Source organism: Drosophila pseudoobscura, chromosome 4, assembly GCF_009870125.1.
Source record: "Drosophila pseudoobscura strain MV-25-SWS-2005 chromosome 4, UCI_Dpse_MV25, whole genome shotgun sequence".
NCBI lineage: Eukaryota > Metazoa > Arthropoda > Insecta > Diptera > Drosophilidae > Drosophila > Drosophila pseudoobscura.
Genome location: NC_046681.1, coordinates 21,965,474 through 21,984,136, shown reverse-complemented (window position 1 = coordinate 21,984,136; position 18,663 = coordinate 21,965,474). Strand labels below are relative to the sequence as shown.

Sequence of the window (18,663 nt, the reverse complement as noted above, 5' to 3'; positions counted from 1 at the left end):
TAACCTTTTCCTTTGTTTATTCAGTTGACTGCACCCCCCCACACCGCCCCCTCCCCCCCGCCAATGGGGGAGAATGCCATAAGTCACCGATTGGTGACAGGCTGCACAAAAGTGTGTGGCCTAGTGCGACACACAAAAAAAAAGTACTATGCGGTGCGTACTGGAAAATGGAAAATGGGTTACGAGTGCAAGGCTGGCACTGTTCCGCCGCTGCCCAGCGTAATGGAAAGCCATAAAAACGATTTATGGCATCAGGAGTGTGTGTGAGCGGCAGAAGGAAAGCGGAAAAGGGGCCAAACGGGTGCCCAAGGTTACCCCCCAAGCGGGGGCTTTAACCGGGAGTCCCCTTTCTGCACTTCATTGTGGCACAGAATTGTATCTGGAAGGCTTTATCGTGTTCTTGATTGAGTTTTGGGGATCTCCCTCCCATATGACATCTGTCAGAGGCTCTCGTCTGATTAGCTATTTGTATTCACGTTACCCCCAATGTCCCCCCCTACCCCCCACCCCAGGGACTGCCTGCAATTAATCGCTGAAAGGATTACACGCCTCCCTCCCCCCCAGTGCTCTGTGCTCGGTCCTTGGAGGCACTCGATGGGCGAGCTCCCACTTAAATGATGCTAATTTATGGCCCTGCCATTTCGATACAGGGACGGTGACAGGACTCTGCTCATTTGCTGCTCGGTTTGTCCCCCAGGGGGGGAGGGGGGCTTTCGGCAAAAGTTTTACAAGCCCAGATTAGTAGGAATTGTTGGCAGACTTGTCTGTTCGCTTTACAGAGAATCATGGCGGTTTTCTAGAGGGAGTAACAGGGTCTATAGAGTGGCAGAAACTAGAAAGGGAAAGAGCGAGAGAGAGGGGGGATTCTAGCATAGAGAAAGGAGAGCCAAGGCCTCTGGGATCTCTCTCAAGCCTTAACCCCTTTGAGGGTCTAATATTTCAGAATAATATATGGCGGGGGGTTCTTTATTTATGTAAAGGACAGAGTAACAAGCACTATCCCGTCTAAATTTGCATTTGAACTTAAGATAACTATCGATAAGGCCTAATAGATATTTGAGAGGCCTAGCCGATAGAAGCTATCGATAGGGGGCTATCGATAGGGGGCTATCGATATGACAGGCGGTTTTTGGAAGCAGAAGCCAGAAAGTGGATTGAAAGTCGGGAGAACAGAATCAATAATCTTGTACTTTGTACTCTTTTTCGATCTAAACAATAATTTATTATAAATCTTACATTTATTTAAGGTTTAGTAGCCAATTTTTTAGTTAATCTTCAAGAAATGTGGTTTAAAGACGTATTTCCTCCCACTCTCGCGTTTCCCTCGTGGTTTGCCTTCTTTTCGCCGTCGTTTTTCTAGGAATGTGATCTAGAGATCGTATCGTCGTTTTTCTAGGGGTAGGATCAACGTTTGGTTGGGATTAGGGCTTCAAAATAAAGGCCTCAACGTCTATCCTGTAGACATTTTAGCGGTGGGGTGCGTATTTGGGGATTGAGAGATTGGAGATTGGAGAATCCCCTCAAATATGAAGCCATAAGGCATTTGAACAGGTAATTTACAATTGGATGGCTAATGCACTCCAAACCAGCTCCAATGCACCCCCCATCCAGGTCCAATCCCGCTCCTATCCCACCCCCACCTCATCCCCATTGTTGCCTAATCAGCGGGGGGAGGCACACGCTAATGAACTGCGGCCGCCAATTAGCCAAAGGCCATGGCCTCCGCTTTCAGGCCAAATAGAGCAGGAGCCGACCCCAAGGGCGGGCGGCGGGAGAGGAAAAAGACAGACAGGCCCAAGGGCTGGTGGAGTACATTGAATTTGAGGTGTGATTATTGCGTCAATCGCCCTGACAACAATCCGGCATGTTGCAGGTGGCTGAAGGGCCAGAAGCGGAAGCGTAAGCGGAAGCAGGAGAAGTGTTATCCGATTTGCCGCATTGAATGATCTCCGAAGAGTCCAGGTTCAGGCAGCCGAGGAGCATCTTGAAGACCCCGTCCAGTTTCTTGGGATCCATGACGATGAGGAAGAGCACTAGAGGGGAGGGGCATCAGGCGGTTGTACGGAGGAGGAGGCGAGGCAGTGCTTACCTCCCGCCAGGGCTGCGCCCACAATGACCATCTGGAGGATTGAGGGAATGGTGATGTCGTTCAGGGACACACGGACGCTCGTCTCAAGGTTCAGCGGCGGCGAGTCCAGGGGGTCACAGATCGGGCACGGAGCGATGCTCTGGTTGGCGGCACTGGCCGCATTGGAGGCACTGTACCTGCCGCTCGACACGCAGGAGACCACCTGGCTGGCGATCATCCGCTCGGCGGCACTGCGGATCTCCGACATGGCGGCCGTCCGCAGCGGCTTGGACGGCGCCGGCGCCGCCGCCACCGCCGGCTCGGCCTCGTACTCGACGTTGATGCGCACCACGGCCAGCCTGGCGACGGGAATGTCCTTGAAGATGGCCAGGATGGACTGTTTGTTCCCCTGGACCCCGGCGGCGGGGGCGATGGTCGAGTAGACGCTGAAGTGATGCGGAAACTGGCAGTCGGCCTTGGGCTCCTCGCCGTTCAGCCGGACGACCACCTCCAGGCAGCTGAACGGCTCGATACGGCCGAAGAAGGGCGTCACGTGGTACTGGTCGGCGGCATTCGTCTTCATCTTGAAGATCACCGGCTGCTGAAAGGTGTTCAGGAGGGTCAGAGTCCGCTTCTGGCTCCGATTGGCGGCAGCGCAGAACTTTAGGCACGTCGGGGACGCCGACAGAAGGTCGTAGACGCCACATGCCTCGTCCTTAGGCGATGGATTATTGCCCGCGTTAGCCATGAGAACTGAGAATTTCCCCCCCGAAGTGGAATCGGAATCGGAATCGGATTTGGTAGCGAATCGGCAAATTTTGGCTCAAATTTTGTTCGACAGGCAGCTCGTACCCCGTGCCCCGTCTGACTGAAAAGGCCAGGCCGCCCTCTCCCCCCCCAAAGCCACCCAAAAAGAGGAGCCCCTCATTGGTCAAAGAAGGGACATTTATTAGAGCTCTACTATCGGGCGTTTCCTAGGACAGAATGGCATGCATCAGATCCACATAGTTGACCAGGCCCTGATCGTTGACCCGGTCCTTGAGGAGCCCCGCCACCTCCTCCTCGGACAGGGGCTCGCCGCATTCGGTGAGCAGGCGGCGCAGTCTCCCGGCGGGCAGGAAGCCCGTGCCCTGCTCGTCCAGCAACCGCAGGCTGCAGATGTACTCCTCGGCCTTGCCCCTGGCCTGGCCGGGGGCCACGATGCCCGAGTTCTCGCCCAGCCCGAAGTAGATGCCGAGCACCAGCTCGAAGGACAGCCGCTCGATGGACGCCGCCTGCAGCTTGCGGACGTGCCGCTGCACCAGCGACTCCGGCGGATTGGCCCCCATCGCCCGCAGGCAGTCCCCCAGAAGGAGCACGGATATCTTGCCGTCGCCGTGCAGCTCGTAGTGCCGGAAGGCCTGCTGCAGCCCCGGCAGGTGGCCTTCGGGGCTCGACTTTGGCTTGGGTTCTTGTGGCATGAAAAGGTGGCCTCAATGGGGGTATAGAAAATATATATATATGGACTTTTTGTAGGTTTTGTGTCCAGAATTTTTTTGGCAGAGAAACAAAGTTTTTTTGAGTGGAAAAAAACGATTGATTGATACACAAATTTGTGTGTTCTTCTTGGGGAGGCTTCAAGCGTTTTCCCTGGACACATTTTGAGTGGAAATCCAAGACAGCGTCAGGTAGCATTTGTAGCTCTAAAGATGTATCATTTGAGTGCATAAAATCGTACTTTGAGGCGAGATAGCAGCCGCATGGAATAGGCCAGATATGGGAGAGAAATGGAAGAGAAATGGAAGAAAAATGGGAGAGAAATGGGAGAGATATGTGCAATAGAAGCTTCCCCCCTCAGGGTCCCGTCTCGAAGGCTTTCCAGATGCAGAATCAGGCTGAGACTGGCTCCTACCAATCCTTCAGACCTGCCCCACAGGAAGATACAAAAATGTCCTTCGAAAAATTAATTCCTTTAACCCTCTATTCCAGAGACCAAGAAAAAAGTGCCTTAAGAAACTGTTTAAAAACATAATTTTGCTAAATTTCTCTACTTCATAAATCATTAAATAATCAAGGTTTTTGCGCATCAACTTTTTTGTGAATTCTTTAAAAATAAAATAGATTATAATTCAAATTTTAAGGCAAGAATGGAGGGACGTCTAACCTTTTGAAGATAATTAAAACAATTGAAGGCCTAAACAGGGAATGGTTTGAGTTTTTATTCGTGTCAAAACAAGGCCTATAAAGCGGTTTAAATAGGTCTTCAAAGGGTAAGCGACTCCCCAGCCCTCTTTATATAGAAACTGCCTGGTTTTGCCCTCCGTTTTACCCGCAAACCAAAGTCGAGGAAACTCCTTCAAGCCTGCAGATTGGAGCAGGCGAATGGCTGGAAGATTCACTCAGGCATGACTGACAAATCAACGACCTGGATGAGGAGCAGGACCAAGACCAGGTCCTGCCAGTGACCACAGGATGGGTCCTGCATGGGTCCCGGCTCCTGTGTGACTGATTTTGCAACCAGTTTGCACTCTGCTTGAGCGCACTTCATGCAATTTGATGTTTATGGAATTATCACGAGCCACCAGGGTGGGCAGGGGGGGTAGGGGGGGAGGGACCAGACGGATGGCCATCGATGGGTGAGTCCCGGCCATCGTCCTGTGTGCCATTTGCGACACACTTTACTCAGTTATCGTCTGCGGTGGATGTGCCTGCCTCCCGCCCCCTGGATGGTGCCTCCTGCCTCATAATGCACTTTGCATGTTAAATATTTAATTAAATGAAAAATAGCAAAAACCCTCGACAGTGGCTGGGGCCTCCGTGTGTGCTTCTGGAAGGGCAAAAAAAAACACGTTCATTTGTTTCGTGGCTGCCGGTGGCTGTCGGTGGCTGCCTCCGTGAGTCAGTCTTCATTTATTGTAAATGAGTTCCAGGCTGTGGGCTCCATGGAGGAGCCGAGGCTGTGGGTTCAGGCACCACACACAAATGGCATTTCAATTCAATTCAATTCCAATTCCCAATGCAAATAATTTGCAGCCGAATGGCATTAATGCCGCTGAAATGCGATGACGAGGAGGAGCCCTACAGACACGCCCACACGCCCACAACCCCCCTCCCATCTGCCCGAACATGTTAATAAAATATCTTTAATTTCTTTAAAGCCAAATGGTTTTATTTTTTCTTTTATTCAGGAACGTAAATTTAATTTTTTTTGGATTTTCACTGAGTTTTTTTGTGCTATTTTTGGCTTGCTATTCGCAAGGCTTCTGTATGACGACGATAAAGTAGTCGTCCTTGGGGCAGAGCATCACCTCGTGGTAGAGGGTGCGCATCCGCAGGGCCGTGAACTCGTTGGTGCCGTCCAGATCGAGGACCACCTGGCGGGCCTTCTCCCGGAGGGTCTGCATCGTGGCCGCATAGTGCACGGACAGGGTGTTGTCCAGCGTGGTCTTGATGGGTATGCCGTCGTTGTCGATCACTATGATGCCCACCACGTTCTTCAGGGCCTGGAAGCGCTTCAGCATCTCCTCCACCTCGGCGGACATTTTACGGCGCTTTGCTGCTTTTCTGCTGTGTTTTTTTCGAGAGAATTATATTCGATTTGTTGTGTTTAGACTCGGAGTCGGAAATATACTGGGGAAACGGCACAGGCAGGGAGTGGGGGGGGCAGTGAGTGACATTTCAAGGCCCACTACGTACTTTTGTTGTTGCCGTAAATAAGCATCGAAGTTCGTAACAATCCCGGATGTCTGTCTGTCTGTCTGTCCGTCCGTCTGGCAAAAGTTTCCCTTCCTTTCGTTTCGTTTTGGGAAATTAATTGAATGCCGGGAGGCGGGGCTCTCGGAATCGCAGATGAAATGTTTGCATCAAGTTTTGTGCGGAAATTATGCCACTCTTCCGGACTCGAAGCCGGACTCGGACCGGCGGCAGCCCATCGGGTCGGTAGCTTGTTATGAAAAGAGTGTAAAATTGTTCACTTTTCAATTAATTAAAAGTCTTAAAACTCATAATGAAATTACTCAAATGAGCAGACAGCCGGCAGACAGCAAAGGACTCCTCCATATGCTTCCGCCTCACCCCCCCCTTGGGGCTGGGTCTCGTTTCCCCAATTCATTTGATAATTTATTTAATGTCCAGGTGAAAAAACCTCAAATGCAATTTGTCAGCCAGTGCCCGAAAATGCCTCTCAAAAATGTGGAAAATAGTCTCCAACTTTGTTGTACGTCGGGGGGGCGGTTGAGAGGGGGCTGGAGGGGGCCTGGCGGGGGCTTGGAGTGGGCCTGGAAAGTGATATAAATTCTATGGCATATTTGCTGAATAAATATTGTGTTTTATTCGCTGGAGTGCCAGAGGATTCCTCGAACACGAAACTAAAATATTTACAAATGTTCTGGCAATTTATGCAACAGAAAAACCAAAAAAAAAACAACAACATCGGGTTACACTTTTTGGCACTCCGGTGTGCTGGCATTTTTCGACTATTTGATTTGTGTGGAATGCAATGTAGTTTTAATATTTATGGAAAAATACCTACAAAGAAATACAAATTATGGGGGGCACGGGGGGAGGGCTGCTGGAACGCAGGGGTGGCCTGCCGCGGACTTCCCTAAAAGAGGAGGCCTTTGTCCCTCCCCCCCGGCAACGATGGTCGAGTTTTCTCCACAAAATGTTGACCTTTTTTCGACGTCTTTTTCCCTTTAATTTACATTTTTTAACAATGATTTAGCATGAAAAAGCAACAAATTAATGAAATCCAAATATCTAGAGCAAGTCCGAGCTTCCCCTAAATCGAGAGATTCACATTATCCAAGACGGGGCTGTGAGACGAGGCCTTGGAAGTGTCATCGTTGCGGAAGATGCCTATAAAAAGAACTGAAGGGAACGCTGAAGCCTCTGCTGGGGAGTAAAGAAGCAACCTCTCACCTGCCACGACAAAAGCCAGGATTAAAAGAGTCCACAAGAACCAAGAACGTGGCCCGCGGATGCGCTTGGCCTTCTGCGGCTCCTCCAGAGCAGGCTGCTTCCCCAGGAGCGGCTCCGCCACGGCTTGGGCTGGGACATCTGCGAGTCGCTCTTTCGGTGGCAACGCTGGAGTGGCCTCCAGGCGAACGCGTATACGGACCACGCCCATATCTGAGCGGGGAGTCCGCTTGAAGAAGGCCTTGGGGGCCTCGCGATCGCACTGTTGAAGCCCGTCGACCGGGATGTAGAAGGTCTCGACGATGAACCGATGCTGATAGCAAGTGCGCGGCTGGAAGTCGAAGCGGCACAGGCTGATGAGGACCTTCGAGGTGCTGTAGGGCTCCACCAGGCCGACGGTGGGCTTCACGACGTAGTGCTGGGCGTTGTTCGTCTTCAGCTTGAACATCAGCACCTGCTCCGTGTTGTTGATCAGCGTCATCTCCCGGCTCTGGAGGCGATTGTACGGGGCATTGAAGACCAGAATCTGTGGAATGGTGACTAATGGCTCCATCTCGTTGCTCTGTGCTCTCTCCCTTTGTGTGTTTTGCTCGAAACGGATGTTTCCTGGTTGTGTTCTCTACGAGAACTGAAATTTACTCGAAAATATTGGCCGCCTCTACGAAATTTAAAGCTATGTTTTCTTTGATTGAACTTTATAGCCGATGTCAATGTTATTTTTGACTCGTGTAATGAATCCCTGATTCTGTGATTAATTGCAAATTAATTGATATTTTTTTTTTTCTCTCGTGTGTCGGATTTCCAGTGCTTTGTCGCCTGGCGCTGTTTAATAAAGAATAATTTATTAATCAGTGGAATCATTGGCCATATTTGCACATCGGAATACAGGCAAATATTTCATCAATTCGAGAAGGCGTTAATGATATCAACGCGGGGGGCGTGGCGGGGCGGTGGGCGGGGGCCTTGGCTCTCGTTTAAGCTGGAAAATTCGAGTAAATGAATTATGGGCAACTGATTTAATTTTCAATTAACAAAGGAGCACCACACACAGGCTCCTAATTGCATTGTCTAACGCTGTTTTGGGTCTCCAAATTTTAAATTATGATTGAGCAGCACGTGCCAGCCCTCTGTGCTTTGTTCTTAATTGAATTTGCATTAATTACAGCCAAGGACTAGAAGACATGAGGACAAGTGTATCTCCAAGTGTGGCACACCTTCAAGGGCTCTGTGGAGAGGGGCCTGCCCCCTTTCTGGGGATCCACAAATCCACAAAAATCGTCTCCTGCCTGGAATTTGATTTAGAGCGACTTGGGGAGAGGTTTTTTCTGGGGTTACAGAGAGACGGAGAGACAGCTTATAAGCCACTGCCACGGGGGCAGGCAGAAGCTGGTAAAGTGTGACAGTTTTTCATTTGACGCTCGCTTGGCTCCGCCAAATGCCTGGGGATACAATTTTAAATTAAATATTATAGCCCTGACTCTGGTCGCAGCCTCATGTGGCAGCCTCTGGGCCTCTGGGGTTTTGATGAATGCGTAAGCACGAGGAGGAGGAGGAGGAGGAGGAGGAAGAGGAGGAGGAGTGCTATCTGCCGCGTGTGGAAGTATCGCTATCTGCTGCCGACACCTCCTTTTCAGGGGGTGGGGGCTTTAAAGGACGTCATCCAGCGACTGACGCAAATGATGTGCATCCGCCATCGAAATATCTTTTGGGTTAAATGCATTCCATCATTCATTCCGCGAATGGCAAAACAAGAACCCAACTTTCACCCACTCATACATTCAAATGTGCAGAAAACAGCATCAGATCTCTGAAAACACATACATATTTTTGTGGAAACATCCCAGCAAACCAAACGGTCACAAAGGCGAGACTTTAACCGACAAAACGCTCGCTTTGGGGCCCGCATATAATAAAAATGTGATAGATACTTCATAAACGAGAGTTGAGCGAAACTCAGACGTGTAAAACTATCGAATTAGCATCCGAAAACGATAAGAAAATCGCTCAGTTTGTGTCAGTGAAAATTGCATTTTCGATAGCTCAAAAATGGATCTTTAGCGAGCCTTTTGCGATATCATTTTTGGAGTCGCTTTTGATCAAAAAAAATATTTTTTTTTCGATCCCGTAGCCCGACTCATTTTTGCTGGCTTTTGAGCTCGTTTGCGAGCATTTTGCGGAACTATCGCCAAAGGCGGCACGTTTCGTGGTTTGCTGGGATATGGCGTTTATACCAATACATGCAAAGATGCGTTCTCTCTGCGCTCTCTCAGTAGCCGAACGCCAGAGTCAGAGTCAGAGCCAGAGCCAAAGTCCCTGGGGTACTCAAACTGGTAGCCCATCGTGGGACGCTTTCGTAGTGTGGTGGGTGATCGAGAGCACAGAAGTTACTCGATACTCGTTACTCGATACACGATACTCGCTACACGATACACGATACTCGCTACACGATACACGATGCACGATACTCGTTAGCCGATACTTGATGCACGCGGAACAAGCCACGAGGTGCAACAATTGAAGAAAATCCAACGAATTGTGCGGGAAAATAGCTACGAGCAACCCCTGGAATCAGTTAACAGTCACTCCGGTAAGACACACCACATTTCCACGGCATTCTTAACTCCCCCTCCCTCTGCCACTGCAGACGACAATACAATGTCCGCCATGTCCGACTTGGATCGCCAGATCGACCAGCTGAAGCGCTGCGAATGCCTCAAGGAGAGCGAGGTGCGGGCCCTGTGCCGCCAGGCGCGCGAGATACTCGTCGAGGAGTCGAACGTGCAGCAGGTGGACACGCCGGTGGCTGTGGCCGGCGACGTGCACGGCCAGTTCTACGACGTGTTGGAGCTGTTTCGCGTGGGCGGCGATGTGCCCGCCAAGAACTATCTGTTCCTGGGCGACTTTGTGGACCGGGGCTACCACAGCGTGGAGACCATCCAGCTGCTGCTGGCCCTCAAGGTGCGCTATCCGGATCGCATCACTCTGATACGCGGCAACCACGAGAGCCGCCAGATCTCGGAGGTCTACGGGTTCTACGACGAGTGCCTGCAGAAGTACGGCTCCGCGTCCGTGTGGCACTACTGCACGGACGTCTTCGACTACCTCAGCCTGTCGGCCATCATCGACGGCAAGATATTCTGCATCCACGGCGGTCTGTCGCCCTCCATCACGACCCTCGATCAGCTGCGGTTAATCGATCGCAAAATGGAGATACCCCACGACGGCAGCATGTGCGACCTCCTGTGGAGCGATCCCGAGGACCAGATCGGATGGAGTGTCTCGCCCCGCGGCGCCGGCTACCTCTTCGGCCACGACGTCGTGGTCGAGTTCAACCACGCGAACGGCCTCGACATGATCTGCCGCGCCCATCAGCTGGTCATGGAGGGCTACAAGTGGCACTTCGACCAGTCCGTCCTCACCGTCTGGTCGGCCCCAAACTACTGCTATCGCTGCGGCAACGTGGCCTCCATTCTCAAGCTGGACGAGCACCTGAATCGCGACTTTGTGATCTTCCATCCGGCTCCGGAGAAGTCTCGCGCCTGCCCGGCCAAGATCAAGCCCCGTCCGGATTACTTTCTCTAGGGAAAGCCATCTTCTGGCAGACCAATAAGAATCTAAAGTACAAAGAACCATAAATAGAGCTACCACTAAAAGTATTCTCCTTAAAGTATCGGCCTTTTGCCAACCAATAAATAGAAAAGGGGTCTATTGGACCTTTCTCTTTCTAAAGCAGCTTCTTGTATGCCCTGTTGCCAGGCCAGGCCATCTCTCTTTCTTATTGAACTTCCTTCTATTTCGCGCCACTCGCAGCTGAGACGTTGCTCTCTCGCTCTCTCTCAGGCCACGCTCGCACATAAACGTCTCTATCTGAACCAGCTTCATTTACCCATTGCTCTCTCTCTCTCTCTCACTGAGCAGTTCCTTATTGATCTTCCTCTCCATCTCTCGCTCTATCGGGCCACTCGCTTCTGAGACTCTGATTCTCTCTCGCTCTCGTCAAACACGATTTGAAAGAGTAACGGACTGCTCTACTGTGTAGTTGCCTTCGTTGCCTCTGCCTGAAGATCCTCTCTCTCGCTTCTGTGCTTCTCCTACAATTTCCCCTCAACGACTGCCGATACGCTTTGTTCTTTGTGAATCCCCTACAGACATATAAAGGGGGCTCCCCGACCAAAAAATGTTTACTTTAAGGCACTTATATTTACGGCACAGTTTAAAAAAAAAGTTGAATTTGAATTTTCATCAAATCTCTATTCAATTTAGCATAAATTTAAGAAAAGAATATCAATATTCAAGCAAAAAGATTAAGGAACAAAATTTAATAGAATTAACTCAAATTTGAGTTGTTCAAAAATGCGAGACTCGCTTTGAAAAATATTTTCTATAGGCAGTGCTGGCCAGAGGATACTGAAAAAATTCTCAAAAATCTATAAGAGTGTCCTAATTATAAAAAAAACATTTTGGCTTGTGGACAGTCCTTTTGAAAGGACGAAAAATCGAAAATAAAAGCATCAAGGGAAGTAGGTCTATCAAAAGGGGAAAAAGTAAGAAAATTGCTAAAAATATGTGTGTTTTGAGTGATTTTATGGCAAGAACATGAAAAGCAGAACGAAAACTGAAAATTCCGAGACCGTTTTGGGGTCTGTTCCCCAAACACACGACTCAAAATCGGTTTAAAAGGGTTAAAACTGTACTTTAAGCTAGTGCTAAAAAGTGTTTGGGAGACTCCACCCTCGGGTGATGAATATCCCTCAGCCATCCGCTTCCTGGTTCCACTTTAATCCCTGGGAATAGCTAATGCAAACTTCTATAATATTTAGCTGAAAAAAAAGGTCAACAAAGCGTAAAAAGAAAGCCTTGACATCACCTTTTTCAATCAACTAAAAAGTGTCGACCCCCCAGACCCCCCGCAGCGAGTGGCACCCACCAGCGACTCAATAAGCCGGCATTTTATTTGCATTTTTTGTTGCCACTTGTTCGGGCTGGTGCCTGCCCCAGCCTCCCACAGCCTGCCCCAGCCTGCCGTCTGTCTCCGTTGCTGTCTGTCGCCATTTCTGCCGCTTGGTTGGCCTCCCTTTTCACTCCGTCAACGGCTGCCGTCATCGTCATCGTCATCTTCGGGATGGTGGTGCGGCTTTGGAGGCAGCAAATTCATCATCGTCTCAGCACGCGTCTGTCAGGCGCTCTAAGGATACAATAAATGTCTTTCGCGGTGGCCCATTTCTCAGGAAGGCCTCCTCCCGGGTCCGGGGCTCTTCTGAGTGAAATACTCTGTCGGATTAATATGCAGTAGCGTTTTTTTTTTGGTCTGCTTTCTCTTTGGTTTGTATCGTCATTCGCCTGCTGTCTGTTGGTTTATTCATTTGCCTTTTTTCTTTGGGTTTCTCCGCAGTCTCAGGTGCACTTTGGGGCTAAGAAATTAAACCACTTTGTGCGGGAGCCAAAAAGATGGCCTTGCTCGTGCCCATTTATTGGTTAATCTATATACGATATATTCTAGGGGGTATCAAAAGTACAATCAAAGATTCAGGACTGCTCCTCAGGGTGGGCCTGGGCCTGGGCCTGGGGCTGCGGCAGGGGCAGGGGCAGCAGGCCCTGGCGTGGTGCCTGGAGTTGAGCCGCCTTGAAGCCCTTGTACTCGATTTTGCTGATGGCCACCGTCTCGTCGAAGGCCTGCTTGGCCAGCCAGTGCAGCACGGGGTTGTTCCACAGCTGGAGGATGGCCTGGCGGTTCGTCTGGCCGTCGGGCGCCTGGCTGTTGGCCATCTTGTGGTACCAGGACCAGAGGAAGACGAAGGAGCGCATCTTGTAGCGCCACAAGTGGTTCGGAATGGAGCGTATGATGTCCTGCAGATGGCCGGAGGCGTTGGCGCTCAGGTTTCGCAGGACATTGAAGTCGATCAGGCGGTAGAGGTAGCGCATGTTCTTCAGATACGTGATGTTGTTCTCCTCGAGGGCGACGACGGCCATGCCGAGATAGGCCTCCGAGTCGATGGGCCCCTCGGGCGGCTCGAAGTTCCGCTTCACCGTGAAGCCATCGAACCGCTCCAGCTCCTTGGCAATGGCCCGGCCGCAGTCCTCGAAGTCGCTCCACCAACTGGCCCAGCTGCGGTAGTTCCTCGCGGCGTACACCTTCACCCACTCCTCGGCTATGGTGTGCCGGATGAAGGCATCGTCGTCGTCCTGGGCCCCGTCCTCCTCCATGAAGTGGTACTTGACCGAGTCCGCCATCTGGGACTTCTTCGCACGGATCCGGTAGACGGGGTATCGCTTGAAGAAGCGCACGGCGTGCGACATCTCCTCCGGCTGCGGCAGCTTGCGGCGTCCCCCGCAATGGCTGGCGTTGTCCAGCCTGAAGCCGCCAATGCGAAAGACGGCCTTTTCCGGACACGGGCGCTTTCCCCTTCCCCTCCTCCTCACCCTCACCCTCTCCTCCGGCTGCCAATTATCGAACTCCTCTGCCCGGCGTTTGCGCCCCATTTCCGGGTGGTACGGTTCGAGTGGCCGGAAACTGTGGCCACCGATCCCTTGGATTCGTCCGTCATTGGCCTCGTTGGATCCACCAAAGTTGCCAAAGTTCTCAAAGTTTCGACGTCCAGCGGGATCACAGCGGGGACGACCATCAATAAACCCGGAATCGTTGTCACTGCGGTAATCCTCAAAGTCGTTCAGATATTGGGTGCTGCGCTTCCCCTCGAAATTGTGGGAGCTGCCATTCCCTTCGAAGGCCTGGAATCTGCGATTCCCCTGGAAGTCCTGGGAGCTACGATTCCCCTGGAAGTCCTGGGAGCTACGATTCCCTTCGAAATTCTGGAATCTGCGATTCCCACGATCATTTTCGGAGCTGCCATCCTCGAAGCTTGACCAGTGGCCAAGGCGACGGCTTTGTATCGAATTTGGGATACAAGGACGTGGATCTGAAAAGGAAGGATCAACCCCACGATAAGCGAGCAGAATGCCAGGCGATAGCCGCAATATTTACCGAATGGATTGAGGAGCAGAGCACGCCTGTCACTGAACATTGCCTGTCCCCCAGGAGGGTTTCGGCCAAAGATGTTGGCATAGTCGGGGGATCCACAGCGACCTGGAATAGGACCCATGGGGGTACCACAGAGTCCTGGAATAGCATAAAGAGGGTCTCCATTGCGACGTCGAGCAATGGTGGATCCAAAGCGACCTGGAATAGGACCCATGGGGGGTCCACAGAGACGTGGAATAGCATCAATCGGAGCTCCATTGCGACGTCGAGCAATGGGGGGTCCATCGCGGCGTGGATCTGTGGGAGACCCTTCTTCGGAAGGGCCTCCTGCAACGTTTTCACGGAATAAGTTCGCATAGTTTGGAGGGTCCTTCGAGTAATCCCCGAGACTGGGATCGGTGGGGGATCCTGGCGGGATCGCTTGGAAGGCGTACATGTAGCTGGCATCATCCTTGGCGAAGTCCACGTCACGGCGGTCGGTGCGACGTGGACTCGAGGACCAAGCGGAGTTCTGCGGCGGCGATGGTGGAGGACGTTCAAGCAAGTAGCGGCCGGGCATGGCCTCTCCACGCCCGAGAATCTCATCCACGCTGGGCACAGAGCGGTCACTGGCCCTGCCCGGAAAATACGGCGGACGCTGCCCGAACATCTGAAAGCACAAATACAAGTATTTTTCCCGGACTTTAATCCACTGAAACTCACGCGAGGATTCAAATTTTGGCGAAAGTTTGCGTCGGCCAAATACTGCATTTTCAAAATAATCAACAAAACAAAAAAAAATGCTAGAAACTATTTTCGAAACGATATTTTCACTATTTTCTTCACTGTTCTCGAATGAAGCACAATTACAACTGAGGAATAAAGTGAGACTTTTGCTTTAGGGAAAACAAAAGAAAGTGACTGCGAATATCCCGCCTACTATGTATTGGAAAACAGGCAAGTTTTTTCAAAAACGTATGTGGCAAAATAGGTCATAGGGTTGCAAGGGGATAAAAGGAGTGCCAGAGTCATTATTGGAACAGAAAAAGCGGTCTCTCTCTCAGGACAAGTGCGCCCAAAATTGAGAGAGATCCCGGATGGATCCCCGCCAACAAATCAATTATTTCCTTTCTGAAAAAGCTGTACCAAAAGATACCAGAAGAGAACATGCGGCGATATAATATACTGTATAGAGCATATTATACGATGGAACCGAACCGAACCCTTGGTGGATTGAGAAGCTGGCGATTTCCCTCCCGTGAGGTGGCAGTGCCAAAAAAACTAAATATTTATTTTTTTTTCACTTTTTTTTTTACTCAACTTTGGAAATATTATACAAATATTATGAGAAAAGGCATTATGCATTATAAAATATTATAACAATATTATAAAACATTATAAAATATTATAAAAACATTATAAAATATTATACAAATATTATAAAATATAAAAAAATTATAAAACATTAGACAAATATTATAAAATATTATAAAAACATTATAAAATATTATACAAATATTACAAAGTATTTTAAAAAATATTATAAAAATAGTACAAAATATTATAAAAATAGTATAAAATATTATAAAATAATTTCCAGACCCGTTCCATATATTTGGGTATTAGTTAGGAGATCATATATTTACAAAAATATCATCAAAGAAACCTAAAAAGCAAAAAAACAAAAAAAAAATCCTTAAAAAGTAGGTTTTGGCTAGAATGTCAGTTAGAGTCTTAATTGTAATTTGTGTACTTCTTGTAGGAGTGGAAAACCTCCCATTTCCATGCCCTTTAAGGCTTTTCCTTGAAGAAACGCTCAAGAAAATACTCTCCGGGCTCTGCCGGCCCTGGTTGGGTAATAATTTATTGCAATCACTCAACTCAACGGCCACGTCAATGGCGACAATAAAAATGGATAAAATAAATGGTGCTCGTCTGTGGCAGTCGTCTGTGCAATATATTTTAAAATTGCATCCCAAAGGATGTTCCCAACAAAAAGGGAGAGAAAGCTTTCGAATAAAATGTGAGCCACGTCGCGGCAAAAAAATTGAAATAAATAAGATATAAAGAGAGCGAGCGAGAGCGAGAGAGGGAGAGGGGCAACAATTTATGCATCAGAGATGCGACACAGGCGATACAAACATATAGGTTTACGATCCCAGGCCCCCATGTGACCCATTCGCCGCGATAAGTGTGTTTATTTGAGCTTGTCCAATGCAATATTTACAATGCAGCGACACCCATCTTTGGGCCATGCCACACACACACACGCGTGGCAGGAGGATGGCGGCAGGAGGATGGCGGCAGGAGGATGGAGCTGTGCCTTGGGCTCGCGACTTGTGCTGTTTGCTTATTTTGTTGTCCTTTGGCTGGTGCTGACTCGGCGACTCGGCCACGCCCCGTGTCCATGGCCGCAATTAAAGCAAACAACCAGAACCAGATCCAGAGGGAAACTAATCTCAAGCGGCTCGTAAATTCCAAGCGGGGCATTCCTGTGGGACACCCAGGGACATTCCCCATCCCCTCGCCTCCCCTACGACGCCAGCGGAATGACTAAGCTGGCTCTCTAATTCCTTCTCTTTGTTTGTTTGCCCAGCCAGGAGGATGCCGAAAGAAGTGGCCATCGCCTCGCATCGCATGTGCTGGAGGTGCCTGGTGGCCAGGATCCTTTGGCGTCATTTGCATATTAATTAAATGTCAAAAGGGTAACGGCAGGCAAACAGCTGCTGCTCGTACTCGCCTTCAATTAAATTGACTTGCGATTTGGTTTCGGATTTGGATTGGCAACTTGCCCAATCAAGGGCGATTTGGGAGGTAACGAAGGGTGAGAGGAGGATCCTGTAAGATAGGCCAGCACAGGAGATACTCTTGCTGACGGCAACAGAGAGCTGTAACGAGATGTAACAGTGCGCTGTGACAGTCAGCGGTAACAGCGGGAGCGATAACAGACAGCTGTGATGAGAGCTAACAGTGATCGGTAACAGTGGGGGGTAACTTTGAGCGATAACAATGAGCGACAACAGGGAGAGGTAACAGTGAGAGGTAACAGTGCGCTGTGACAATCGGCGATAAAAGCGAGAGGTAACAGTGAGCGGTAACAGTGAGCTGGAACCAGGCGCTGTAAAAATGCGTGGTAACAGAGAGCTGTATCTGTTAGCGGCTATAGGCTATAACCGATAGCGCTAACAGTCTGTTAAATTGCCTTGTTAACAGCGCTGTTGCTCTTAAAAAATTCCCAATGCATTGGGAATTCCATTGCAATGGAATAATGGATCTGCCAGGGATCCCACCAAGCAATATCCATCAGAAAAAAGGAAAATAGTGTAAATATATGAGGCACTCGGCTTAGAGCGAAGAAAAGATTTTGACAACAGCACCAATTGTTTGCCAAATACAGTTTTTGCCACCGAACCACAGCCAGAAATGGATTTGCAAACTAGATTTAAACTTCACTCGAAAGGCAAGTGAGTCTCCGACTGCCATCTGTGCGGGCTTACATCGAGACGAGGCTGCCAGCTCCTACTCCGGCCTCTCCGCCTTCAGCTCGTTTTCTCGATTCAAAAGGAAAATGCCATAACCCGCTTATGACGCACTGGCCCCGCCGCAGGAGGACGGAAGGCAGCCTGCCTGACAACGACAAGTGACATTTTGCGTCAATGACAAACGGGTCTCACTTTTCTTGTGGCGGGCCCCGACAGATCGTACTCCGGCTCGGGTTTAATTGGCAGCTGCACACGAAACAATTGGGAGGCCAGAGATGGGCCTGGGCCTGGGGCTGGGGCTGGGGAAGGACACGACCGGCTGACAGGGCTACATATACCACTTTTACGCTCTGTGGTTTTTACCTGGCAAAAGTGTCTGGGGAAATCCTTAACCTCGTCCTAGACTTTTGCATATTTGAAGCATTTTGCAATTTCAGAACAGAGTCATGTAGAAGCCCTGAGCACAGGGACAGACCGTGACTATTGTCAGTCGCTCTTTGCAAAAGATATTTGCATTTTGCGGTACAGCCAGACAGCCCCTCCATCCATCTATCCTTCCATTCCAAACTTCAAAATGGAGTGTTGTTTCTCGGGCTCCAATTTCAGCTCTGCTGCCGCCTGACGGGCATTTCAGTTAATGGATATTCTTCGGTTTGACGGCGACTAATCACTATCCAAGCAAAGGTTACGCACAAATCCCAGACATGTCAATTAAGTGATGAAAATTCCCCGGCACCAGCACCAGACCCAGTCCCAGCCCCATCCAGCATTATCCTTGTGAATCTACGCCCTTCTGGCTGCGGTAATTTGCCAGGCAAGATGTCTTCTGCTCCAGTCAAAAGCCAAAGTTGGCAACCGCAGCGGCAGCAGCAGCAGCTGTCAAAACGTATGGGGAATGTGGGTGCTGGGTGCTGCCACAAGGATGAGCAGCAACGCAACGCATCACGAATAAATAGAGTGGCTGCCCCCCCCACCACTAGAGCTCCCGAAACAAGCACTAGAGGCGCCACGGCGGGGGGCGTGGAGGGGAAGAGCCTGCATCTCACAGGCTGCTGCTGAGCCTCAAAAGATATGCAAATCTTTTCCGTTTTGGTGGCTGTTGACGGAATGTCTTGCTCAAATGTTTGCTCCTCTGAACTCTGAGGCACGAAATTAGCACACAAATTACAACAAAACTGAAGTCAAACGGCGCGGCGTCTGTGGAATGTGCCTTTAAAATATTTATTTATCTTAATGCGAAATGTGTGAAAATTTCGAAG

The 18,663-nt window shown here is 49.8% G+C and overlaps 6 protein-coding genes across 6 annotated transcripts; 1 reads left to right on the top strand and 5 right to left on the bottom strand.

Annotated features, from left to right (window-relative positions):
- Nucleotides 1-1,810: 1,810 nt before the first annotated feature.
- On the bottom strand, nucleotides 1,811-2,932 carry LOC6902929 (uncharacterized). Its single transcript, XM_002132619.3, has 2 exons — nucleotides 2,090-2,932; nucleotides 1,811-2,033 (listed from the first exon to the last, which is right to left on the bottom strand). The coding sequence occupies exons 1-2, from the start codon at nucleotides 2,814-2,816 to the stop codon at nucleotides 1,840-1,842; spliced, it is 921 nt and encodes a 306-aa protein (XP_002132655.2). The 5' UTR covers nucleotides 2,817-2,932; the 3' UTR covers nucleotides 1,811-1,839.
- Nucleotides 2,933-3,042: 110 nt separating this feature from the next.
- On the bottom strand, nucleotides 3,043-3,528 carry LOC4817000 (myosin-2 essential light chain). The gene has a single exon (XM_001356593.2). It carries the CDS (start codon nucleotides 3,526-3,528, stop codon nucleotides 3,043-3,045), a length of 486 nt encoding a protein of 161 aa, XP_001356629.2.
- A 1,751-nt stretch (nucleotides 3,529-5,279) lies between these two features.
- Nucleotides 5,280-5,685, bottom strand: robl22E. Its single transcript, XM_001356592.4, has one exon. The coding sequence runs from the start codon at nucleotides 5,587-5,589 to the stop codon at nucleotides 5,296-5,298; it is 294 nt and encodes a 97-aa protein (XP_001356628.1). The 5' UTR covers nucleotides 5,590-5,685; the 3' UTR covers nucleotides 5,280-5,295.
- Nucleotides 5,686-6,762: 1,077 nt separating this feature from the next.
- Nucleotides 6,763-7,642, bottom strand: LOC6902928 (vesicle-associated membrane protein/synaptobrevin-binding protein). Its single transcript, XM_002132618.3, has 2 exons — nucleotides 6,968-7,642; nucleotides 6,763-6,916 (listed from the first exon to the last, which is right to left on the bottom strand). The coding sequence occupies exons 1-2, from the start codon at nucleotides 7,515-7,517 to the stop codon at nucleotides 6,828-6,830; spliced, it is 639 nt and encodes a 212-aa protein (XP_002132654.3). The 5' UTR covers nucleotides 7,518-7,642; the 3' UTR covers nucleotides 6,763-6,827.
- A 1,762-nt stretch (nucleotides 7,643-9,404) lies between these two features.
- Nucleotides 9,405-10,728, top strand: LOC6902927 (serine/threonine-protein phosphatase 4 catalytic subunit-like). Its single transcript, XM_002132617.3, has 2 exons — nucleotides 9,405-9,551; nucleotides 9,609-10,728. Exon 2 carries the CDS (start codon nucleotides 9,620-9,622, stop codon nucleotides 10,544-10,546), a length of 927 nt encoding a protein of 308 aa, XP_002132653.2. The 5' UTR covers nucleotides 9,405-9,551; nucleotides 9,609-9,619; the 3' UTR covers nucleotides 10,547-10,728.
- Nucleotides 10,729-12,439: 1,711 nt separating this feature from the next.
- On the bottom strand, nucleotides 12,440-14,807 carry LOC6902926 (uncharacterized). Its single transcript, XM_002132616.3, has 3 exons — nucleotides 14,646-14,807; nucleotides 13,947-14,592; nucleotides 12,440-13,881 (listed from the first exon to the last, which is right to left on the bottom strand). The coding sequence occupies exons 1-3, from the start codon at nucleotides 14,691-14,693 to the stop codon at nucleotides 12,491-12,493; spliced, it is 2,085 nt and encodes a 694-aa protein (XP_002132652.2). The 5' UTR covers nucleotides 14,694-14,807; the 3' UTR covers nucleotides 12,440-12,490.
- Nucleotides 14,808-18,663: the final 3,856 nt, after the last annotated feature.

Excerpts from the sequence above, each read along its gene's own strand:
- LOC6902929 (XM_002132619.3), bottom strand. The coding sequence starts at position 2,816 with ATGGCTAACGCGGGCAATAATCCATCGCCTAAGGACGAGGCATGTGGC. Across the intron at positions 2,034-2,089 it reads GGGCGCAGCCCTGGCGGGAG|TGCTCTTCCTCATCGTCATG; the intron begins GTAAGCACTGCC and ends CCTCCCCTCTAG.
- LOC4817000 (XM_001356593.2), bottom strand. The coding sequence starts at position 3,528 with ATGCCACAAGAACCCAAGCCAAAGTCGAGCCCCGAAGGCCACCTGCCG.
- robl22E (XM_001356592.4), bottom strand. The coding sequence starts at position 5,589 with ATGTCCGCCGAGGTGGAGGAGATGCTGAAGCGCTTCCAGGCCCTGAAG.
- LOC6902928 (XM_002132618.3), bottom strand. The coding sequence starts at position 7,517 with ATGGAGCCATTAGTCACCATTCCACAGATTCTGGTCTTCAATGCCCCG. Across the intron at positions 6,917-6,967 it reads CCTGGCTTTTGTCGTGGCAG|TTCTTTTTATAGGCATCTTC; the intron begins GTGAGAGGTTGC and ends CGTTCCCTTCAG.
- LOC6902927 (XM_002132617.3), top strand. The coding sequence starts at position 9,620 with ATGTCCGCCATGTCCGACTTGGATCGCCAGATCGACCAGCTGAAGCGC.
- LOC6902926 (XM_002132616.3), bottom strand. The coding sequence starts at position 14,693 with ATGCAGTATTTGGCCGACGCAAACTTTCGCCAAAATTTGAATCCTCGC. Across the intron at positions 14,593-14,645 it reads GCCAAAATTTGAATCCTCGC|ATGTTCGGGCAGCGTCCGCC; the intron begins GTGAGTTTCAGT and ends TTGTGCTTTCAG. Across the intron at positions 13,882-13,946 it reads TCTGCTCCTCAATCCATTCG|ATCCACGTCCTTGTATCCCA; the intron begins GTAAATATTGCG and ends CTTCCTTTTCAG.